The sequence below is a fragment of the Phaenicophaeus curvirostris genome, chromosome 2 (assembly GCF_032191515.1).
Source record: "Phaenicophaeus curvirostris isolate KB17595 chromosome 2, BPBGC_Pcur_1.0, whole genome shotgun sequence".
NCBI classification, from domain to species: domain Eukaryota; kingdom Metazoa; phylum Chordata; class Aves; order Cuculiformes; family Cuculidae; genus Phaenicophaeus; species Phaenicophaeus curvirostris.
In genome coordinates, this window is record NC_091393.1 from 103,904,412 (window position 1) to 103,926,297 (window position 21,886).

General features: G+C 38.8%; 1 protein-coding gene across 12 annotated transcripts in view; it reads left to right on the forward strand.

Moving 5' to 3' along the window:
- The window catches only part of CCDC88A (coiled-coil domain containing 88A), an 80,615-nt gene that overhangs the window by 39,926 nt on the left and 18,803 nt on the right, over nt 1-21,886 (forward strand). For 9 of the 12 annotated variants that reach the window (XM_069850239.1, XM_069850240.1, XM_069850242.1 and 6 more), the window contains exons 12-22: nt 576-720; nt 1,436-1,620; nt 5,837-5,974; nt 8,497-9,567; nt 10,147-10,274; nt 14,160-14,301; nt 14,916-15,092; nt 15,603-15,764; nt 20,008-20,285; nt 20,485-20,628; nt 21,574-21,760. In XM_069850239.1, the coding sequence (XP_069706340.1) occupies nt 576-720; nt 1,436-1,620; nt 5,837-5,974; nt 8,497-9,567; nt 10,147-10,274; nt 14,160-14,301; nt 14,916-15,092; nt 15,603-15,764; nt 20,008-20,285; nt 20,485-20,628; nt 21,574-21,760 (2,757 nt within the window). The remainder of the gene's footprint in view (nt 1-575; nt 721-1,435; nt 1,621-5,836; nt 5,975-8,496; nt 9,568-10,146; nt 10,275-14,159; nt 14,302-14,915; nt 15,093-15,602; nt 15,765-20,007; nt 20,286-20,484; nt 20,629-21,573; nt 21,761-21,886) is intronic. The other 3 variants (XM_069850241.1, XM_069850232.1, XM_069850236.1) reach the window with 1 other exon arrangement.

Consider the following 21,886-nt stretch of genomic DNA (forward strand, 5'->3'; position numbering starts at 1 on the left):
TTTATCTCCAAAAACGAAATACTCTAAAATATAATGTAATCATTTGTGAGGGGGAGGGGAGGTGTTGTTTTCTATTAGGGGTGACAGATTATTACTTTGTTTACTTTCATTTTCTACAAAATATTGAGAGTTGCAGCTGCAACTTACCCCTGTTGAAGTTGCATGTAGGGGGAGAAGGGTGGATAAAGAGTCAGGTGAGACACTCATCATAGACCCAGAACTGTTACAGCATTTTGCATCAAGGTAGTCTTAACATAGTTTCGAGAAAGTAAAGCTTTGCTTCTCTATCTGTTTTTTTATGTATGCTACCAAGCTGTGCTTGTCATCCATAGTTTCTTCCTTGATATTAGAAGGGAAGTGAATTTTGAAAAAGAGCAAGTAGACATTGCCATAGGTTATGATGAGGTTTTTCTCTGCCTATTTTTCTTTACTGGTTGTTACACTTCTAAGTTTTCCATACTTCTGCCTTGCATCAGCAAATCAAAATGCACTTTGCACATCTCTGTGGTATACTAAGTACTAAAATTCTTTGTGCGTGTTGAAACATTTTAATGTAACATGAAATAATTTTTAAGGAGCGTGATATGGATAGAAAGAAGATTGAGGAACTCATGGAGGAAAATATGACCCTAGAAATGGCTCAGAAACAAAGTATGGATGAATCATTGCATCTTGGCTGGGAACTTGAACAGATAAATAGGACTACTGAAATTTCTGAAGGTAAACATAGTAATACCTGCAAACTGATAACGTAGAAAAATGGAAGGCTCAGAAGCTGGACAGCATTGGGAAGTTGCAAGTCCTTATTTCTAAAGTAGAGTCTTTTGTCCTCTGGAGAGATGTTTGGGTTTTGTTGTTTGTTTCTTTTTTGTGGTTTGGGTTTGTTAGTTTGTTGTTTTTTCCTTTTACTCATTCCCATGTATCTTTGGAGATAAAGCCTACATGAAAAGTTTCTGTTCTTGTGATTCTTGGTCAGTTAAACAGAGGTGTAAAACTCATAAATACCTTTCACTTACATTGTGTTGCCATTCAAACTTTTATACCCTGTAGCATAGACTGTGAGTCTTCTTGCTTTACAAAGTTAGATTTGTTAAGGCTTCTCAGAGTAATTGGTTGCAGAGATAGCTGTGGCTGTTTTGATTCTTCCAATACAGTGTGCATAGTCATACACTGTATCCCCATACAAAGGATTTGTGGAAGTTTAGAGATAGATCCTCAGCTGCAGATGACAAATCTGTGCTGTGATTAGGGGCTGTAGGATGAATAGAACATTTTCTTTTATGCATCTGCAGTTTTATCTGTTGGATAAAGAGGATGGGTCGTTAATCCTAACTAGCTCCATTCACCCAGAAGGCATCAGAGGCCTCTAAAGCCCCTGAGTCCAAGAACTCCAGGTAGTAAGTAACCTTTTTTAAATGGTGTTTCTGTCTTACAGTGCCGCAAAAATCACTTGGTCATGAGGTAAATGAACTGACATCAAGCAGATTACTGAAGTTAGAGATGGAAAACCAAAGTTTGCTGAAGACAGTGGAAGAACTGCAAAGTGCAGTGGGTTCTGTAGAAGGCAGTAGTTCCAGGATTTTGAAAATGGAAAAAGAAAACCAAAGACTTAGTAAAAAGGTAGTTGTCGGTGTATGTTTTAATTGTGTACATATTGCCTAACATTGCTTGGCTAATTTTATGAATTGCTGTTACTTTGGGTTAAGTATTACTAGAGTCTAGATGATGTTACAGTGTTTTTGAGTTTATAGTGAAAAAGAAAACCACCTCAGAGAGGATTTTCTTTTTTAGTTAGACTTTTTAAATGATGTAAGAATATAACTGTATTATTCAGAAAGATCATATACCCGTGAGCTTAAAAATACTGACGTATTAGGAGCATAATGAATGATGGAAGTGTTTTATGATACTTGAAAACATTATTTTAATTTTTGTAATTATTAAGCAGGGCAAAGCATGTGTACATAGGTGAAGATTGATAGGTCTAAGTAGAAAACTTAGTCACATGTCTCTATTGGTAACTGAGAAGGAGAGGAGATGGGCCAAAAAAATGATGAGCAGGTGAATGAGAGGAGTTTGTCAGATATATCTCTGCTAATCTGCAATAATTTGCTCTCCAAAATATGTGTATCACATAGAGTAATTCCACTAAGAGATATTTATAGACAATAATAATTGGAAAAAGCAGTGACTAATTACAGTGGAGCGAAACGTCTAAAGTTTCTGAAATAGCTCTTACTTCAGCAGATACTTCAAATATCAAACTATTTTTAGAACAGGCAAGAGATAATTAAAAAAAGAGAAATAAATCCTTACTGTGTTCTGTATTTCCTTGCTTCTTCTGGTTTCTTAAGAATAAGGTACTTTCTGCAGCAGCCTGTGTGCTGCCTTGAGTTTCTGTATGGTACCAGAAAGACAGCTAGGAGGCTACAAAAGAAAGGAATAGGTGTAAAAAGCAACCAATAATATGTGTACGGCAGGTGTATGGCACCATGTCCTTTTTCTCACTTGCCCCTTGGCGAAGTCTCATGGGAGACAGTACTCAAGGACAAGGGAGCCCAGGAAGGCTGGGAGCTCTTCAAAAGGGTGGTCCTAGCAGCTCAGGAGAAAGCCATCCCCGTGGTCCGGAAAAAAAGCCGGCAGGGGAGAAAGCCAGCTTGGTCGAATAGAGAGATCTTGAGGGATATCAAGAGGAAGATAAATGTTCATGGGCTCTGGAAGAAGGGACAGGCCTCTTGGGTGGATTACAGGAGGGAAGTGAGATTGTGTAGGGAAAAAATCAGAAGGGCTAAGGCTCAGCTAGAAATTGGATTGGCCAAGTCTGTGAAAGACAACAAAAAATCTTTCTACAAATATATAAATAATAAAAGGCGGACTAGGGAGACCATACAGTCCCTATTGGACACAGAAGGAACAACAGTGACAGGGGATGAGGAAAAAGCTGAGGTACTTAATGCCTTCTTTGCCTCAGTCTTTAGTTGTAAGGAGGGTCGTTCCGTCTGTGTACAAACCCAGGAGCTAGAGGAGCATAATGAGGCTCCCGTGATCCAAGAGGAGATGGTCAGAGCTTTGCTAGCCCGACTAGACACTCACAAGTCTATGGGGCCGGATGGAATTCACCCAAGGGTACTGAAGGAGCTGGCGGATGTGCTGGCCGAACCCCTTTCCATCACCTTCCAACAGTCCTGGAAGACTGGGGAAGTCCCACTGGACTGGAGGCTGGCTGATGTTGTGCCCATCTACAAGAAGGGTCGCAGGGAGGACCCAGGGAACTACAGGCCTGTCAGTCTGACCTCAGTGCCAGGGAAAGTCATGGAACAGGTGATCTTGAGTGCTGTCATGAAGCACATGCAAGAGAACCGGGTGATCAGGCCCGGTCAACACGGGTTCACAAAAGGCAGGTCTTGCCAAACTAACCTGATCGCCTTCTATGACAAAGTGACTCGGCTGCTGGATGAGGGAAAGGCTGTGGATGTGGTCTTCCTGGACTTCAGTAAAGCCTTTGACACAGTTTCTCACAGCATTCTGCTTGAGAAACTGTCAGCCTCTGGCCTGGACAGGCGCACACTCTCCTGGGTTGAAAACTGGTTGGCTGGCCGGGCCCAGAGAGTGGTGGTAAATGGTGCGAAATCCAGTTGGAGGCCAGTGACAAGTGGGGTTCCCCAGGGCTCAGTGCTGGGTCCAGCCCTGTTCAATGTCTTCATCAATGACCTGGATGAGGGCATCGAGTGCACCCTTAGCAAGTTTGCAGATGACACTAAGCCGGGTGGAAGTGTTGATCTGCTGGAGGATAGAGAAGCTCTGCAAAGGGATCTGGACAGGCTGGACCGCTGGGCTGAGTCCAACGGCATGAGGTTTAACAAGGCCAAATGCCGGGTCCTGCACTTGGGGCACAACAACCCTATGCAGTGCTACAGACTGGGAGAAGTCTGTCTAGAAAGCTGCCTGGAGGAGAGGGACCTGGGGGTGTTGGTTGACAACCGACTGAATATGAGCCAGCAGTGTGCGCAGGTGGCCAAGAAGGCCAATGGCATCTTGGCTTGTATCAGAAACGGTGTGACCAGCAGGTCCAGGGAGGTTATCCTCCCTCTGTACTCAGCACTGGTGAGACCGCTCCTCGAATCCTGTGTTCAGTTCTGGGCCCCTCACCACAAGAGGATGTTGAGGCTCTGGAGCGAGTCCAGAGAAGAGCAACAAAGCTGGTGAAGGGGCTGGAGAACAGGCCTTATGAGGAGCGGCTGAGAAAGCTGGGGTTGTTTAGCCTGGAGAAGAGGAGGCTGAGGGGAGACCTCATTGCTCTCTACAACTACCTGAAAGGAGGTTGTAGAGAGGAGGGTGCTGGCCTCTTCTTCCAAGTGACAGGGGACAGGACAAGAGGGGATGGCCTCAAGTTCCGCCAGGGGAGGTTTAGGCTGGACATTAGGAAAAAATTCTTTACAGAAAGGGTCATTGGGCACTGGAACAGGCTGCCCAGGGAGGTGGTTGATTCACCTTCCCTGGAGGTGTTTAAGGCACGGGTGGATGAGGTGCTGAGGGATATGGTTTAGTGTTTGATAGGAACGGTTGGACTCGATGATCCGGTGGGTCTCTTCCAACCTGGTTATTCTGTGATTCTGTGAACAGTGATCACTTCAGAAAAACGCATGAGGTTGAACAAATCATCTGTAGTGAATCCTGGATGCGTGGTTGTCTTCTATCTGGACACATTTTCCCTTAAAACAAACGGCTAATCCAGAGCCTTATAAATACAAGAAACAGTGACCACAGGAACTCCACTCCCAGTGCCCAGCTGGCAGTTGGGCAGGCAATGGATAAATTATGTTCTCAGATGGAGGCTGACTGCATCCCTGCCAGGGTGATTAAGCCAGTTACTTCTCCTTTGCAAAAAACAATGGAAGTGCCAATATCCCTGTAAAATATGCAGTCAGCTAAACAAGGGACCAGGAAAATCTGAATTTAAGAGGAAGAGGGATAGGGAAGAAAAATACTGGTGGAGTATCAGTGTTCTCATCCTAAGAGAAAGATTTTATTCAGGTTCTGACCTAATTGATGCCAGGTTTTTTTGCGTATCAGCAAGTTGCTTCATGGAGGAACAAATTCCATTCTGCTACTTTTTTGGGGGTTTATTTCTCAGTGTTATCTAGCTGCAATTTAATGTATAATAATTCAGATAACTTGGACTGCCTGGAGTCCAAGTGATGTCTGGACTGCTATGAGACTGAGTAAATGTGGAAAAAGGACTTGACATAGAATATAAAACTTCCAGCAGATGGTTGTTTAAAAATATGATGCGTATGTTGCTTCTAAGTAACTAATTATAACTTACATGTGACAGAAAAATCACGCTTGCTTATTTCCACTTGTTAACAGTTTTGCTGTCTGGCAGCATTGTGAGTTGGAACCATTTGACCAAACTGAATATTTAATTCCCAAGGAATCATCATAAGTATCTCTTGACATAGTTAAGTAGGATCAAGCAACATGGAACCCTTGTAAGTTAAAAGGGACTTGGAGGAGCAGTGTAAATCTCACTAAAGTGGAATTTTAAGAGTAAAAAAAGATGCTTGAGGAAATATCCAGAGACTAATAAAATCTGATCTTTTTTATGCAGAAGTACTCTATAGAAACAATCTTCTGAGCCAGGGAGAAAATTCTGGCAGAAGTAAATTTATTCCTAGAAGAGATTAATTGTTTCAGATAATAAAATAGAATTTACCATACTTTCTTTCCTTTAACCTTCTTTATTCATTTCTATAAGGGTACCTTCAACCCATTTAAGGGTAATAATATTGTCGTTTTTAAGTACATTTTAAAAGATTTGTTTCTTTTTCCCTAGCTCGAAGAGCTAGAGAATGAAATTAGCCAAGAGAAACAAAGTCTTCAGAATAGTCAAAATTTGAGTAAAGATTTGCTGAAAGAAAAAGCACAACTTGAAAAGAGACTTGAAGCACTTCGAGAAAACTCGGAGCGACAAGTGAGTAGCAGAATCAGAAGTCTTAATGCTGCATTGTATTGTTCTGTTATCCTTTTGTACTTTTTTTACAAGCATAAAGGGATTTTAAATGTAGTAGATTTGCCAAAAGGACATATCTGCAGAAAAATAGCTTGTCCGAGACCTGCATCTAATGAGAGTTGTGACTCATTTTTAGCTGAGGTTTTACTGTTGGTTTTAGAACTTTTTTGTGTTTTGTAATGCTTCTGTGGCTTTTGTGGGCCATGCATTTGCAGTAGTTGCTTAGAGGGTGTAGCTCAGCCAAAACAGAAAACTGGGAACTTTGGAGGTAAGCCAGACACCTCTCAACGGAGGAAAACAGGTTCCAGACAGCTGGTCAGTGTTTGAAGTAATGTCGGAGTACTAATGAGAATTACAGCAGCCTGTCCCTCTGAGGGACCCAAAAGAGCCCAGTGTAGCAGAGCTGGCCTGCTGCTCTGCTGCCGGCTTTGTTCCTCCTGTGTCGCTCACAATCTAGTTTATCTGGAGCAGGAATCATCACATCCAGCTTCGTAATATTCCCCTGTTGGAATGTTTTCCAGCTGTGACTTGCAGGTGGATAGCAGAATTTATTTTCGTTTGGCAGAAACTGGCATCTGGGGTTTTATAAAAGATTTGAGCTGTATTTGGGAAGATATAGAATATCACTGACATATGTGTATCTCATGGGTGCTGATGCCTTCTAAAGGTCTTTGCAGAGCAGTTCAGAGGGCCACTGGGGAATAAGAGCTATGGAAACTTCTGGAAATCCCATATTTAGTATTCAGTTCTTTCAGAGTTGGAGCTGTAGTTATCTTTTATAAATTCCACTTATGCTTCTTGATGAGATTGACATTTTTTAGTTTGATTTATAAGTACGGTATTTCAGAATAAAGGGTATTGTGTTTTAAAAATATGGAAAATTTTTGAAGGCTAATTTTTATTCAGTAAATGAAATTCCAGACTTAGAAAAGAAAGCCAAAAAAAGAAAAGCTTGGCATTGAAGCTTTGAAGCTTTACTTTGATTTAAAGAGAACAGTGAGGATAATTTTAAAGAAAATACGCCAGCTTTCCTTGTTTAGAAGTATTCATTGTTACCATAATTGATTTATACACTGTATTAGAAGTGTATTCTAGGGAAAAAAGGACTAAAACTTTCTGGAATAAGTCATAAGTCTCAATTCAACCATCAGGGATACATGTATTGTTTTAAACGTGTTGGAGTAGGACTGACATTTCAGTGAGAGTATTTCTGCTTAAAAGTAATACATTTGGGAATTGTGATGGTTAGCAGCATCTTTCATGTCTTTTACAAATCGTATGATGAAACTTAACTGGAGTTGGCTAGAAAAGCTTCATTTGATTTTGTCAAGAATTACGGAGGCATTGATCGTGGGTTTCTGTTAAGTTTGGATTATAAAAATAGAATTCATGGAGTACTTATGCAAGCTTAGTAACATACCAGGTTATGTAAAGAATGTTACAAAGTTGTGTTTTTAGATGCCTGTTAATTAGCTTCTCATTAATTTTTTCCAAACAGTTTGTCTTTGCTGGGAACAGCGCCGTAGATCCTGTAATTGATAGTTACATTCAGACTTAAATATGAAAGAACAGTCTATAATTTTCTCTGTCTGTTTTTCATTGCAACTAGCATTTTTGCTTTTCTCCAAATCAGTTTGTTGTTATGTGATATTACTGATGTATTCTTAAATATTGATCTAAACAGTTTTCAGGATTGTGCTGTCTGGTGTTACGTACCCACATAATTTCAAATTAATTGGAGTAACTGAAGAAGTCAAGAAATACTAAAAATTAAGATGTAAATTGTGCCTTTATCCTTGAAGTAGATCTGATAATGTGTTACCTGAGAAAATAATACCGTTCTAATATAATTTACTTACTCTGGAAGCTGTTTTGTAACAGCATGTCCAAGGGTTCTTTTTAACTCAAAAATTAATGTAACTTTGATATATTTCTTCTCAGAATGTTACTGACTCTGATCAGGATGCCCTCATATCTCACAGATCACCTCTATTTTATTTTTTTTCCAAGTGAAATAAAGACACTTTTGCAGCTTCCACACCTCCCTCCACCTCAGGTGTGGTTTAGTACTTGACTGCAGTTTTGTTCTTGGTGGACACATATCGCTGGAAATGACAACGTTTAAGAAAAAATATCTAAATCTGGATAAATACAAATGAAAATGAAGTGAAGCTAAGAAATGCATACAGCTTTGTTTGATTTGCACTTCAGTATTTTATTTTTGTTATCTACTGATACCCAAGAGGAAGACTTGAAGATCCACTCTGACTTGTTTTGCTGTGAAACTTCCATCTGTGTTACTTAAACAGTGTTTGTAACACTGCAAATAAATACCAGTATAGTAAGAGAAGGGTTATTTTTAAACTTCAAATAAAAGGGAAATCTGATGTAAACTTATCTTATGAGCTTTCAGTTTATATATGGAAGTAATTACTTGTTGATGTGTTGCTCACCGGAGTTTACAATTTTTCTCCCCAAAATAGATTAAGCTATTAGAACAAGAAAATGAACATTTGAATCAGACTGTAGCTTCTCTGAGACAACGCTCACAAATCAGTGCGGAGGCAAGAATGAAAGAAATAGAAAAAGAAAATAAAATCCTTCATGAGTCTATTAAAGAGACCAGCAGTAAGCTAAATAAGATTGAATTTGAAAAAAAGCAAGTCAGGAAAGAACTGGAACATTATAAAGAGAAAGGGGAGAGAGCAGAAGAACTCGAGAATGAGCTGCATCATCTGGAGAAGGAAAATGAGTTGTTACAGAAAAAAATTACTAACTTGAAAATCACTTGTGAGAAGATCGAGGCCTTAGAACAGGAAAACTCAGACCTGGAAATGGAAAACAGAAAACTCAAGAAAACTTTGGATGGTCTGAAAAACCTCACTTTTCAGTTAGAATCCTTGGAAAAGGAGAATTCACAACTCGATGAAGAAAATTTGGAATTAAGAAGAACAATTGAATCCTTGAAGTGTACAAGCATTAAAGTAGCACAGTTACAGTTAGAAAATAAGGAACTGGAGAGTGAAAAGGAGCAACTTAAAAAAAGCCTTGAACTCATGAAAGCCTCATTTAAGAAAACTGAACGCTTGGAAGTCAGCTACCAAGGCCTAGACACAGAAAACCAAAGGCTACAGAAAGCCCTTGAAAACAGCAATAAAAAGATTCAGCAATTAGAAAGTGAATTACAAGACTTGGAGTCTGAAAATCAGACTTTGCAAAAGAACTTAGAAGAGTTAAAAATCTCTAGTAAGCGTCTAGAGCAATTGGAAAAAGAGAATAAGTTGTTAGAACAAGAGACTTCTCAACTGGAAAAAGATAAGAAGCAGCTGGAAAAAGAAAATAAAAGGCTTCGACAACAAGCAGAAATTAAAGATAGTACTTTAGAAGAAAACAATGTAAAAATTAGTAATCTGGAAAAGGAAAATAAATCTCTATTTAAAGAAATAGTGATATATAAGGAGTCATGTGTACGCCTGAAAGAACTAGAAAAAGAAAATAAAGAACTAGTGAAAAGGGCTACCATTGATAAGAAAACCCTTGTCACTTTACGAGAGGTAAACAGAAGTTAATTACCATTTTTGTCATGAATTGTTTATAGTCTAGAGAAATTATATCTGTGTTTTTGTAAAAAGTTTGATTTGTATTTTTTATGCTATATTAGCATCTCTAATGGGTACAGTAGGGAAAACACTAGATAATCATAATTTATAGAACAATCAAACGAAAATATAACTGTTACACATAATTCAGTCTGCTTGCAGACTGTCATGGAGCCCGTGTTAAATGAACGTTATTTAAATTCTTCATTTTACTATTTGTTTTGGCTGAAACATTTCCATTTCATCCTGATATTCCCCTTCATCCTTGAACATTAGTTTCAGATTTGAGACCAGAGACCAGATTTGAAAGGGAAGTTCTGCAGAAGTGAAGGGAGTAAACAACTCCAGTGAAATCATATTATAGTTAAAAAAGTCATGTCCTTTATAGCTGGGGGCTAACAATTGATAGGGAGAATTAACGTTGAGTCATTTGAGTCATGTAGTGATAAAAGATGCTTGCCTCAGCATTTCTAGATCTAAGAGTACGTTATTTTATTTATATGGTGGTACTGACTGTAATTTTTTCTGTGTAAGGACTTGGTCAATGAAAAATTGAAGACCCAACAAATGAACAATGATCTAGAAAAACTTGCCCATGAACTTGAAAAAATAGGATTAAACAAGGAACGTCTCTTGCATGATGAACAGAGCAGTGATGACAGGTGAGAATGTCAAGGGCTACCTTGAACAGTGTAGAAATGAGGGTAGTCTTTATTCATAAAGATCAAATGGTTTTACAGCATTTTTTTGTGCATACTCTAGATTTTAAGGCACTTTAATAGACCCAAAATGGAACTTGCTATTCTTTCACAGCTGTCTGTGAAAGTGAGTTACCACTTTTTGTTCCTAAGAAATTTCTTGAAGTGTGTCCGTAGATACAGGTAATGTATAATTAAAACAGGTTATGTTTTAGTTAGCATCAGGAATGGCAGCAGTAAAAGATAATAGGCCCAAAGTAATTTCTTTTCTTCCTTTTTGACTGCTTGACCGATAGAAATGTGGTTTATGCTTTTTTCATGTAGTGGTTACCTAAGGTTTTTTTCCTTGCAACTATTTCCTTCTAATTCTTCCTGCCAAAAGGAAGCAAGCAACACTGGCTGGGAAGTATCCAATACTTGAGCATCTCCAGAACTTTATGCTGGCTCTGTCACTCTGCCACACCTGCCATTATAAAGCAGCTGCTGTCCTGACATCTGTTTCCTCTACTGTATGTTGTGCCTGGTCTTATCCTGCAGGGATTTAGGGACAATTGGTGACAGGAGAAAAGAAGGCTAGGATGGGCTTCCAGCCAGTCTTTACTTCACAATGCTATTCAGTTGTGCTCTTTAAAAAGAAAAAAAAAAAAGCTGCTGTCATGATGTATTATTACAGCTGATTACCATGACCATGTAGATCAATTTTGGGCATTCTGTATCAAAAGAAAGCTGTACAATGTTGGTTTTTTTTTTTCTTCAGTTTCTCTTTCTTACTGCCAGTGCTTTGTTACTAGGGTGGTGCCGGAATCCTGTCAGGAGAACGTTATCATCTCTTGCTTCCTGCTGGTGTCTTTTATCGACCTTTCTCAGCTCACAGAGAGGGAATTCTTCTGTCAAGAAAAGTCCTCAGAAGTTTGACTAGTCTGTTTTCCTCTGATTTAAGGGTTACTGTGGAGCATACAGTGTATAGTATGTGTTTGGTTTGTCCATAGGTGGGTAAACCATACAAAGAAGAATAAGTCCTAGAGCTGAGTTGAAGCTTAAACTGCTTAGCTTGAGAAGTCCAGATTGAGCAATGTTTTTCTGAATCATGTTCTAGATGCCAAGTGGTTGGAGTGAGTGCTCCCACAGTGGGAGAGAATGTTGTTCTGTAAAGGTGCTTTTGCAGATCATACTACATGAAAAGATTTATGAGTCTGCTTCTACTTTCCAGACGATGGCACTTGTCCTTTACGAGTGCTTATACTTCTGAAGTGCAGATGTTGTGGGTTCACTTCTCATAGGTTAGTTGGTTTGTGACATGATATGAATTATGGGTTATTCTATGGCTTTGGGCCATATAATACTGGTGTCTCTACTGCATTTTACAGGACGATGTAATATTTGATCTATAAATTATAATTTGGAAGAAAATTTGGAGTTGCATGTCTCTTTATCCGGCTGTCATTAACTTGTAATCTGTAAACAAACCTTTAACATATTTCTGGCACCTATCATGACCTATTTCATTTCTTCCTTTGCTTCCGGCTTAGCTGTGTGTGGGAATTACACAAATAAGTTAATTTTCTTTTCATTTCCCCGACGTAAACTTAGTTCTCTTCTAATGGGTATTCCTCTTCCAAGGAGTCATTGTGCATTTTTTGCTACATCTATATTAGAAATTAAGAGCAGAGCCCAGGGAGCAGGCTCAGGCGTTCCATACTAGTTGACCTGCATTTAGTACATGCTTGCTGTTGACATTACATCTCTTGTAATTTGGTGCCACTCGTCTGCACTGTTGTAAGAACAGCTCATGCTTAATTCTTTCCAGATTGCCTGAATATGTCTGATAATGTCTGTCTAGAAAGGTGTTCATGGCAAACTTGATTGTCCACTACTGATCATGTGAAAGCAGGACAAAATCAGGTGGAATATTTGATAGCACAAGGTATAAGGATATCAGACTGGGTATGTTGTGCTTATTCAGGCTGGTATGTGGGGAGGTAAGCAGTAAGCATTGTATCTTGAAGCTTACCCAAAACGTTTATCTAAAGCCCACCTCTGATCTCAGGCTTGTGGCAAGATAGTTTTAGATGCGAAGGAATTTGGGCTCTGCTACTGTTCTGAGCTTCTTCTCAAACTTTGTGTAGAGGTGGAGGATTGTGAATGGGCAATATTTGTTTTCAAAGCGAAAACGTTGTTTGATTTGCAGTTTTTTTCTGCCATTTTTCTGCCTTTCCATTATTCTCAGCTTTTTTATTCATCCAAAAGGTACCTGGATTGCTTTCCTTCTATTACTACGTAGGTGAGGCATTAGCAATTATTTCATCAGGCCTGTAGCTAGGTTCGTTATGGCCAGAATTAGTTCTCAGTGTGTTTTTGGCTTGCCTCTCTCATTTTGATGACTTAAATTAGAAATGAACAATTTTTCTCTCCCTGATTGGAGAGAGCTGCTTGTGTGTTTTGTTGAATGATCTTGGTAGCACTTCAGAGTCTTTCTCCTGGAGCCTAAGCTGATCACATTTGCTGAGTTAACTGTGAAGGGTTTGCAGTTTTCTCTTGCCTTTCAAGTATCAAACAGATTTATGGATTTTGACCCTAAATCTGAAATACACAAATCTCGAAATATTAGAAAATTTATACCGTGTTTCATTATTAGGCGTTCACAAGGAAACTAGATATTGGGTCTCTGCTATTTGTCTTTTTCCTTCTTTATTTTCTACATACCTGTATCACTTTTCAGTAACAGAAATTCTTGTAGATGAATATATGCTGCAGCTCAAGAAGATGAAACGTTGTGTATTCTACTAGCCACAGACTGCCTACTGCTTCTTAAGTTCCTGAGAATTACTTGTCATACCTTAAAATCTAGGATTCTTATCCTACTACATGATGCTACTGGACAGCTTTCTATTTATTAATTCTCTTACCATTGGTCTTCTGCTCCAGTTCCTGGCTAGATCTAATGCTGCTGTTCATTCAGGAGTCACTTGCAATCTATTGTGTTTGCTAAACTTGGATTCTTCAGCAGTTACCATTAAAAAAAGGGAATATCTGTGGCTTGTTTTATTTTATCCTGCTGTGGGGAGAAGTGGGATGTTTTCCAGATTCTGAGCACATGTCCAGTGACTGAACTGTTTGAAAGTGATTAATGAGTGTGGTTTTCAGTATTTTCTGAGAAGGCCAGTAATGCATTAGAATATCCTGCATTGGCAGTTTTCAGGAGATACTGTTCTGAACTGATATATTCTAAATCTGATTGCTTCTTTCCCAGACATGTGATTTGGGTTTTTTATGTGCCCTACAATATTGTAAATATGGTAAAAAGAGGAAGCTTTACACATCAGGAGCAGTAACAGTCTTAAAATATCAGCAGCTGGGCTGAGTGAGCAATTTGCACATTCATGCATCAAATGAGTATGCACCTGCAAAGTTCTATTTTTCCATCTCCTTCCCTAGTGCCTCCTCTTTATGCACTGGCAGGAAATGGAAATTGATGAAAATCTTGCTCTCCAAATACTTCACATTCTAATTTAGTTCAAGCCCCCACTGGATTCACTGGAGTGGAGCCAGAAGGAAGAGCGCTGCCCTCATACACGTGCTAATGATCCAAATAAAGCCAGCAGCCTACTGGCTTGGCTGAACGTAGCTTTTTGTATGTCTGATATGTTTTAAAAGAAAAAAAACATTGAAAAAGGCACTACCATCTTCTGTTTGGTTTAGACACTGACTTGATTTGGATGGAGTCAGCGTTCAAGTGTTTTTTTCATATATAATACCTAAGAGGCCACTGTTTCGGGACATTATAGAATTAAAATAACTCAGATAATTTTTTTAAATGCATATTTTTGTGTGTGTGATGCCATTGATCAGTAGGTACAAGCTTTTGGAGTCGAAATTAGAATCCACATTGAAGAAGTCTCTTGAAATAAAAGAAGAAAAAATCGCTGCTCTGGAGGCTCGTTTAGAAGAATCAACAAATTTAAACCAGCAGCTCCGTCAGGAACTTAAAACAGTAAGGAGAACAGTATTTTTTCCATGAGATTAAATTACTCGTGTGCCAACTATTGTTACTTCTATACTTGATCTTTTGTGTAAGAGAGCAAAAGATGGGCATTGTTTGGGTAGTGTAAAGTAAGACAAAGGTATAACGGCTTTTTAAGATTGCAGTAAAACAGGCCCAGTGTTGAAATCACATGAAAAGTTGTTGAGTTTATTTATTGGTCATTGAGTATGTCATGTGGGTAACTAATTTGAAGTGGATTTTATTTGGGATGCAAAAAGTAGTAATTTTCAGTTACATTTTCTGATCTATCATGAACAGCCCAAGTGGACTGGTTAAAGAAAGAAATACAATCTCCTTGTTTGTTGGACTTCATTGTAAAAGTTGTAGACACTGTTGAAAGCACTGAAAATAAGATCTCTTTCCATTAGACAAATGTTTGTTAGAGTTAAGCTATCCATATTCATAAATAATTTGTACATCAGCTCCCCAAACACATACAAAAAGCAAATTTATAAATGCAGTGACGTAGCACTCACTGTTCTTTGTAAAGTGATGTGTTCATGTAATAAATTAGGATATAAAAAAAAGAAAATTCTAATGTAAGTTGTCCTAAATAATTTCAGGTGAAAAAGAACTATGAAGCTCTCAAGCAGAGACAAGAAGAGGAACGAATGGTTCAGAATTCTCCTCCCAGAAGTGGAGAAGAAAATCAACCTGTCAATAAATGGGAGAAAGAAAATCAGGAAACGACTAGAGAATTATTGAAAGTTAAAGATAGATTAATCGAAGTGGAAAGGAATGTAAGATATGTTTTAAATATTATTCAGATTTTAATGACTTGCCGTGAGCTGTTCCAGTAGTATGAATAAGGTTATTGTTAGGAAAGTATGTAGTTTATCACCTAATGTACCTACCAAGCAGAATCTGAATTAAATACAGTTTATGAAGCAGCTGGATTCTGAGGGATGCCGTAAAGCACTTGGCCAGTATTTAGAAGGAAATGTGGAAACCTGAATTTGCCCTTTTGAATCTACAGTTGTCTCTTAAGTCATTCTTATATATAATTTTTATTTACATAAGTCTTTGAGATATTTCTACTTAGTTATTGGACTTTGCAGCCTTAACCTGCAGTGATAATATCACTGTATATGTTACTTTGTTGTATAAGGTGATTTACAGTTTTGTCCCACCCTTTAAATCTCTGTGAAGTCACAGTGCTTTGTTTGCTTTGGAGAAACAAGTTTTTTTCTTGGAATTTCAGTAAACAACTGTGAACTCAAATTTTTTATTTTTTTTTTTAATGTTCCAAGAACGCTACACTGCAGGCAGAGAAGCAAGCACTGAAGACACAGTTAAAGCAACTTGAGACACAGAATAGCAATCTGCAGGCTCAGATTCTTGCACTCCAGAGACAGACTGTTTCTCTACAGGAACAAAATACAACTCTGCAAACTCAAAATGCCAAACTTCAGGTAATGTTTTCCCATTTTGATTTAAAAAATAATGTTACTATGAAGTTTTTTCAAATGAAAGCTTTAAAGCTAATGGCAGTAATGTATTGCAAGTCACATTTTGCTTCTGGTACAGACATGGAGAAAAATAATGTGCAAATCATCTGCAGTAAGAGCAGTCAAATAATATTTTGTTTGCTGATAATTAGTTGGTTTTCATCATTTATGTTTGTCCAGTTTAGACTCCTGACTTTACACTTGGGCATAGAGTAGATTCTCTTACCCAGCTTTCTAGGGGTTTTTTTTTTGTTTTTTTTTTTTTTAATTATTTCCTTAACCTTTAAATTAGGTCAGGGAAGTAGTGTGTCTGAAGAGACTCTTAATAAATTCAGTGTTTTGTCTATTTTTATGAATAGTGTTAAAAAAACAAAGTGAAAGCCTTACTTAAGAGGAGAACAGAAATGTTAGTAAGTACAGGAGATTTGAAAAGAAACCATTTGAAAGCTATAAGTATATGCAGATTGAATTCAGATAACTCAGAGAAAAAAAAAAAATTGTGACCATGGAAATGTAAAAACGGTTGCCTGCACAGTCTTGCAGCTCTTGTGGCCAAAATTGAGATGTCATTCTTCATACTTGAAACAGAATTATTTAATACTTTTTTTTTTCTCTGATGAATGCCTGTTAATGGATCTAGTGCTTTTGGGAGCTCTAAGAATCAAAACTACTTGAAGCAGGAATACAAAGTCTACAGTTCAGTAGAAATACTAAACAATGTCAGAAATGATGGAGAGTGGGTGGAAATAAGAGAGTGAAGGAGTCTTTCAATGAGTAAACAAGTAATGCATTTTGTAAATGCCTCGAGTTGTCATCCTGTCTCTCTGGAAAGAAGAACACAGTTGCATCACAAACACACTTTTTATCTACCACATTGAAATCTAATTAGTGCACAAAACTTCCCTTTGTGGCTGGCAAGCCTAGGAAGAAAACAGAACATATGTGCAAACACTGTCTCATCTAGTCTTTAAAACTAGTGGGTGTGGGCATGGAAATGTATCATTTTAAACAGATGAGGATATAATGATGTTGAACATCTTTGTTGGAGACATGGACAGTGGGATTAAGGGCACGCTCAGCAAGTTTGTTGATGATGCCAAGCTGTGTGGTGTGGTCAACACACTGGAAGGAAGAGATGTTATCAAGAGGTACTTTGACAGGCTTGAGAGGTGGGCCTGTGAACCACGTGAAGTTCAACAAAGCCAAGTGCGAGGTCCTGCACTTGGGTCAGGGCAATCCCAAGCACAGTTAGAGGCTGTGGGGTGAGTGGATTGAGATTAGCACTGGGAAGGACTTGGGTGTGTTGGTGGATGAGAAGCTCAGTGTGAACCAGCAGTGTGTGCTTGCAGCCTAGAAAGCCAACTTGGCCGCATCAAAAGAAGCATGATCAGCAGGTCAAGAGAGATGATTGTGCCTCTCTGCTCTCTTGAGGCCTTGCCTGGAGTCCTGTGTTCAGTTCTGGAGTCCTCAGCACAAGGACATCAGTCTGTTAGAGCAAGTCCAGAGGAGGCCACAAAGGTGATCAGAGGGTTGGGGCACCTCTCCTATGAGGACAGGCTGAGAAAGCTGGGGTTGTTCAGCCTGGAAAAGACAAGGCTCCGGGGAGACCTTATAGCAGCCTTCCAGTACTTAAGAGGCCTGCGTGAAAGCTGGGAATGTGCTGTTTATCAGGGGCTGCAGGGACTGGATGAGAGGAACAGTTTTAAGCTGAAAGAGGGGAGATGCAGATTAAATATTAGAAAGAAATGGTTTAGTAGGTTTGGTGAGACACTGGCACTGGTTGCCCAGAGAAGTCATGAATGCCTCATCCCTGGAGGTGTTCAGGGCCAGGTTGGATGAGTCTTTCTTTAAGCAACGTGACACAGGTGAAGGTATCCCTGCCAATGTGTTCAGTTCTGGGCCCCTCACCACAAGAAGGATGTTGAGGCTCTGGAGCGAGTCCAGAGAAGAGCAACAAAGCTGGTGAGGGGGCTGGAGAACAGGCCTTATGAGGAGCGGCTGAGAGAGCTGGGTGTGTTTAGCCTGGAGAAGAGGAGGCTGAGGGGAGACCTCATTGCTCTCTACAACTACCTGAAAGGAGGTTGTAGAGAGGAGGGTGCTGGCCTCTTCTCCCAAGTGACGGGGGACAGAACAAGAGGGAATGGCCTCAAGCTCCACCAGGGGAGGTTTAGGCTGGACATTAGGAAAAAATTTTTCACAGAAAGGGTCATTGGGCACTGGCAGAGGCTGCCCAGGGAGGTGGTTGATTCACCTTCCCTGGAGGTGTTTAAGGCACGGGTGGACGAGGTGCTAAGGGGCATGGTTTAGTGTTTGATAGGAACGGTTGGACTCGATGATCCGGTGGGTCTCTTCCAACCTGGTCATTCTATGATTCTGTGAATGGCAGGGATTTGAAACTAGGTGATCTTTAAGGTCCCTTACGACCCAAACCCTTCTGTGATGCCATGATTAGAGATCTCTGGGATGCAGAACTTTTTTTTTTTTTTTGAGTATTTTGTAATACCATTTGTCAAAAAAACAGGAATATCTATGTAGTTCCTTTTTTGCCTCATGAATTGCACAACAGCACAGGCCTTCCCTATCTGATAAACCTGTTGAATTCATTAACTGTAGATTTTTGAAAGTATTGAGGCAGTGAGTTGGGAGGAGGAAGCATTTTCCACCCTTAATTTTTTGTGTATGTAATGGTGAACCTCACCAAGCTATGTAATTTTGTTGCCGGGACTGACAGAATGACATCAGACTGAGGAGAAAGGCAACTTTTCCTTTCTTGAGAATTCCACTGTTTTTCTTACAGCTTCAGGCAAGTTACAAGACAACTCTCCAGTTCTAAATCAAAACGAAAGATTAAATGTATCCCTGAAAACAGGAGTGATTAATTATTAGCTAAATTTGAAGTACAAACTAATCTACTCTACATGTCCTATGTCAAAGCCGTTCTTTGGCAACTGTAATTGTGTTATTCCTTTTAAGACCCAAAAGGAACATACAAGAGAGAGGATGTCTTAAAGGATAACTGGGAATTCTGAACTAAATCAGGCTCCAGGATCCAGTCTGGGAAGTTTCACAGCATACACATGCCATCAGACATTACTTCATTTCCAGTGAAATGTTCAGCTATCTCATCTGCAACAAAGAATGCTGCAGTTCCAACAGAAAGGGATTTGTTCCTTAGTAACAGCGTGCACTGGAGTGATAGATTTTTTTTTTTTTCCTTAATAGATACCCTGAGGATATTAGAAGCCTCAGCAGTTTGTGGTTTTCATCTCTTGAATAGGAAAGAGAAGGAAACTAGTCTAATACAGATCAGATGACAGGCATGTTAGGTATCATCAGTTCTTTAAGATATCCAAGGATTAGATGAGGCTCTTCTTTCCAGAGGCACACAAGTAAAGTCGGTTTGTTTTTTTTTAATGTCTAATGTTGAAGGCTTTATTGTATTAATGAACATTAATACTGTTCTGACATAATTGTTGGAGAAACAGTACTCTTCTACAAGAAGAATATTTTCCACGAGATCTCAACACGTTCATGAAGTGGTCAACTGTCATTATTGTTGTTGGAAAAGAACTGTGAATGACAGCTCTTCAGTGACACAACATGGGTAGTTCCTTCCAGTGCTATGATTTTATTTCTCTTTTTCTCTGTTAAATGGATGCTACTGTTTGAAGTATCATTGTCAAGGATGTGTGGGTACAGTAAGGATTTTATGTTGACAGCAGAGATCCTGTACAATAAAGATTTTAAAAACATAATCTATGCCAATAAGAAAGTTCCTTTTATTTTAGTCATGTCATGGATTTGGCTTCTGTAATATGATCACTGGTGATCCATTCCTCTTAAAATATTTTGAGCTGTCAGTGCTGAGATGAAAATGTCCCTCTCATCTAGATAGCTCTTTATCAGAACTTTGGAGGTAAATAATAATTTTATATCCCCCTCATGTCAACTTAAGCGTATGTTTAAATGCTTTCTTGCAGTACTGCTGTAAAAATACTCTTGGAATATTTGGAATTGGAATTGTCTGTTGGGATATAAGTCAAAAAGTATTCCTATTAAAGATTGTCAGATAATGGAATAACTAGGAGGTTGCAAAGATGCCGAGGGTTAAACTCAAGAAATGTTTCAATAGGAGGAGATAGACAAGGTAAAATAATCCACACCATGAAATTAATTTGCAACTCTTGTCATGTGTTTATAACTGCAGGTTGAAAATTCCACCCTTAATTCTCAAAGCACATCTCTTATGAATCAAAATGCACAACTGCTGATCCAACAGTCTGCTCTAGAAAATGAAAACGAATGTATGCTCAAGGAACGTGAGGATCTGAAATCATTGTATGATTCACTTCTCAAAGATCACGAAAAACTGGAACATCTACATGAACGCCAGGCTTCTGAGTATGAATCTCTGATTGCTAAACATGGAAGCCTTAAATCTGCACACAAAAATCTGGAGGTGGAGCACAAGGACCTAGAAGATAGGTAAATGCTGATATGCATGAGTAAAATTAGAATCTGTGATTCCTGATCAAAATGCAGAAAACACTGTATAACTAGTATGACTAAAATTTGTATCACTTAATTATAACATTAAGAGCTTAAAATTTTGAAAGATAGCCTCTTAAAAAATTCCATATTTCATTCCCACAAGAGAAACTTAAATAGGATTTTTTTTTTGCAGGTACAATCAGCTGCTGAAACAGAAAGTGCAGCTGGAAGAGTTGGAGAAAGTTCTCAAGGTAGAACAGGAGAAAATGCTGCAGCAAAATGAAAAACATGAAACTGTAGCAGCAGAATATAAAAAACTGCGTGATGAAAATGAAAGGTAAAGCAAAAGTCTGATGTGTTAGTAGATATCATAGCACTTGCCAGTACAGTCTAAACGTGTGTTTCCCTCTCACGTTTCTTAACACCTGCTGCTGCAATTCAGGTTCTCTACGATCCATACCTTGTAGCAACTCCTCTCTGTTGAAATAATTATTATATTCTGATGATGCTGAGCTCCACATAGCATCTTGAGGGATGCCAGGCCAAGTACTGTGCAGTAGGTTGTGAGCTGTAGAGGGAGCAAGCAGCCCTGCTTGAGTTGCCTAAGGAGCAAGGTAACTGAGATTAAGTAATGCCAATAGGAGCAGAAGTGCAGTGGGTGGCAAAGCTCCCCTTGACACCTACAGCTGAGTTTATAGCTTACTATAAGTAGTTGGGTTTAATAGTGGTGTTTACGTTGCATTATACTTCCCCCACACCTCAAGAAGAGGCAGTAAGATTTGCTTATCTGACAAAGGAACTCAGAATTAAATGACTCCTACCTTTGGTGTTGTGAGGAGGATTAGCAGGAACAGGAACTTGCTTTTAGAAAGGGACATGGCAGGGCCCCGTAAGGATAAAGGGAGCCCAAGAGTCAGTATGTGCAACCTCCGTGATTGCCGAAGTTTGGACTATTCCTATTTCCTTAATATTTTGTGTTGGCAAGAAATTCTAACTTTTTGTAAGATTCTTGTCTTTTGAAAAGTGGCATCTTAAAACTGATTGAGATGTCCACATTTAGCAATCCTGCTTTATTTTTAAACATATGGAGAATCTGGAGTGCTTGGCTTAAAGGGTGAATGCATACCTAAGAAAAAGGAGCTATGTGATACTAAGGAAATTTTATATGTATTCTGTGGAGTAATATAGAGCTCTGGAAATTTCATTCTTCAGAGGGAATGTGGGTCATAAATATATTTCATTCTATCCTCATGTCTTCTTTTATGGTGCCTTTTAATTCCAGGCTTACCCACACATACAGCCAGCTCTTGAGAGAGAATGAAATTCTCCAAACAGATCATAAGAATTTGAAAACCTTATTGAACAATTCCAAACTAGAACAAACACGATTAGAAGCCGAGTTCTCTAAACTCAAAGAACAGTACCAACAACTGGATATTACATCGACAAAACTAAATAATCAGTGTGAGGTAAGTGAGAATTATGCTATTTTTTATTAATCTTACCATTGTAATATTTATATAAGTGTATTTGTAGATCATAAAATCATATGAAGTGCTGGAGAATTAGTTGTCTGATTTATAGATAATGAAGTG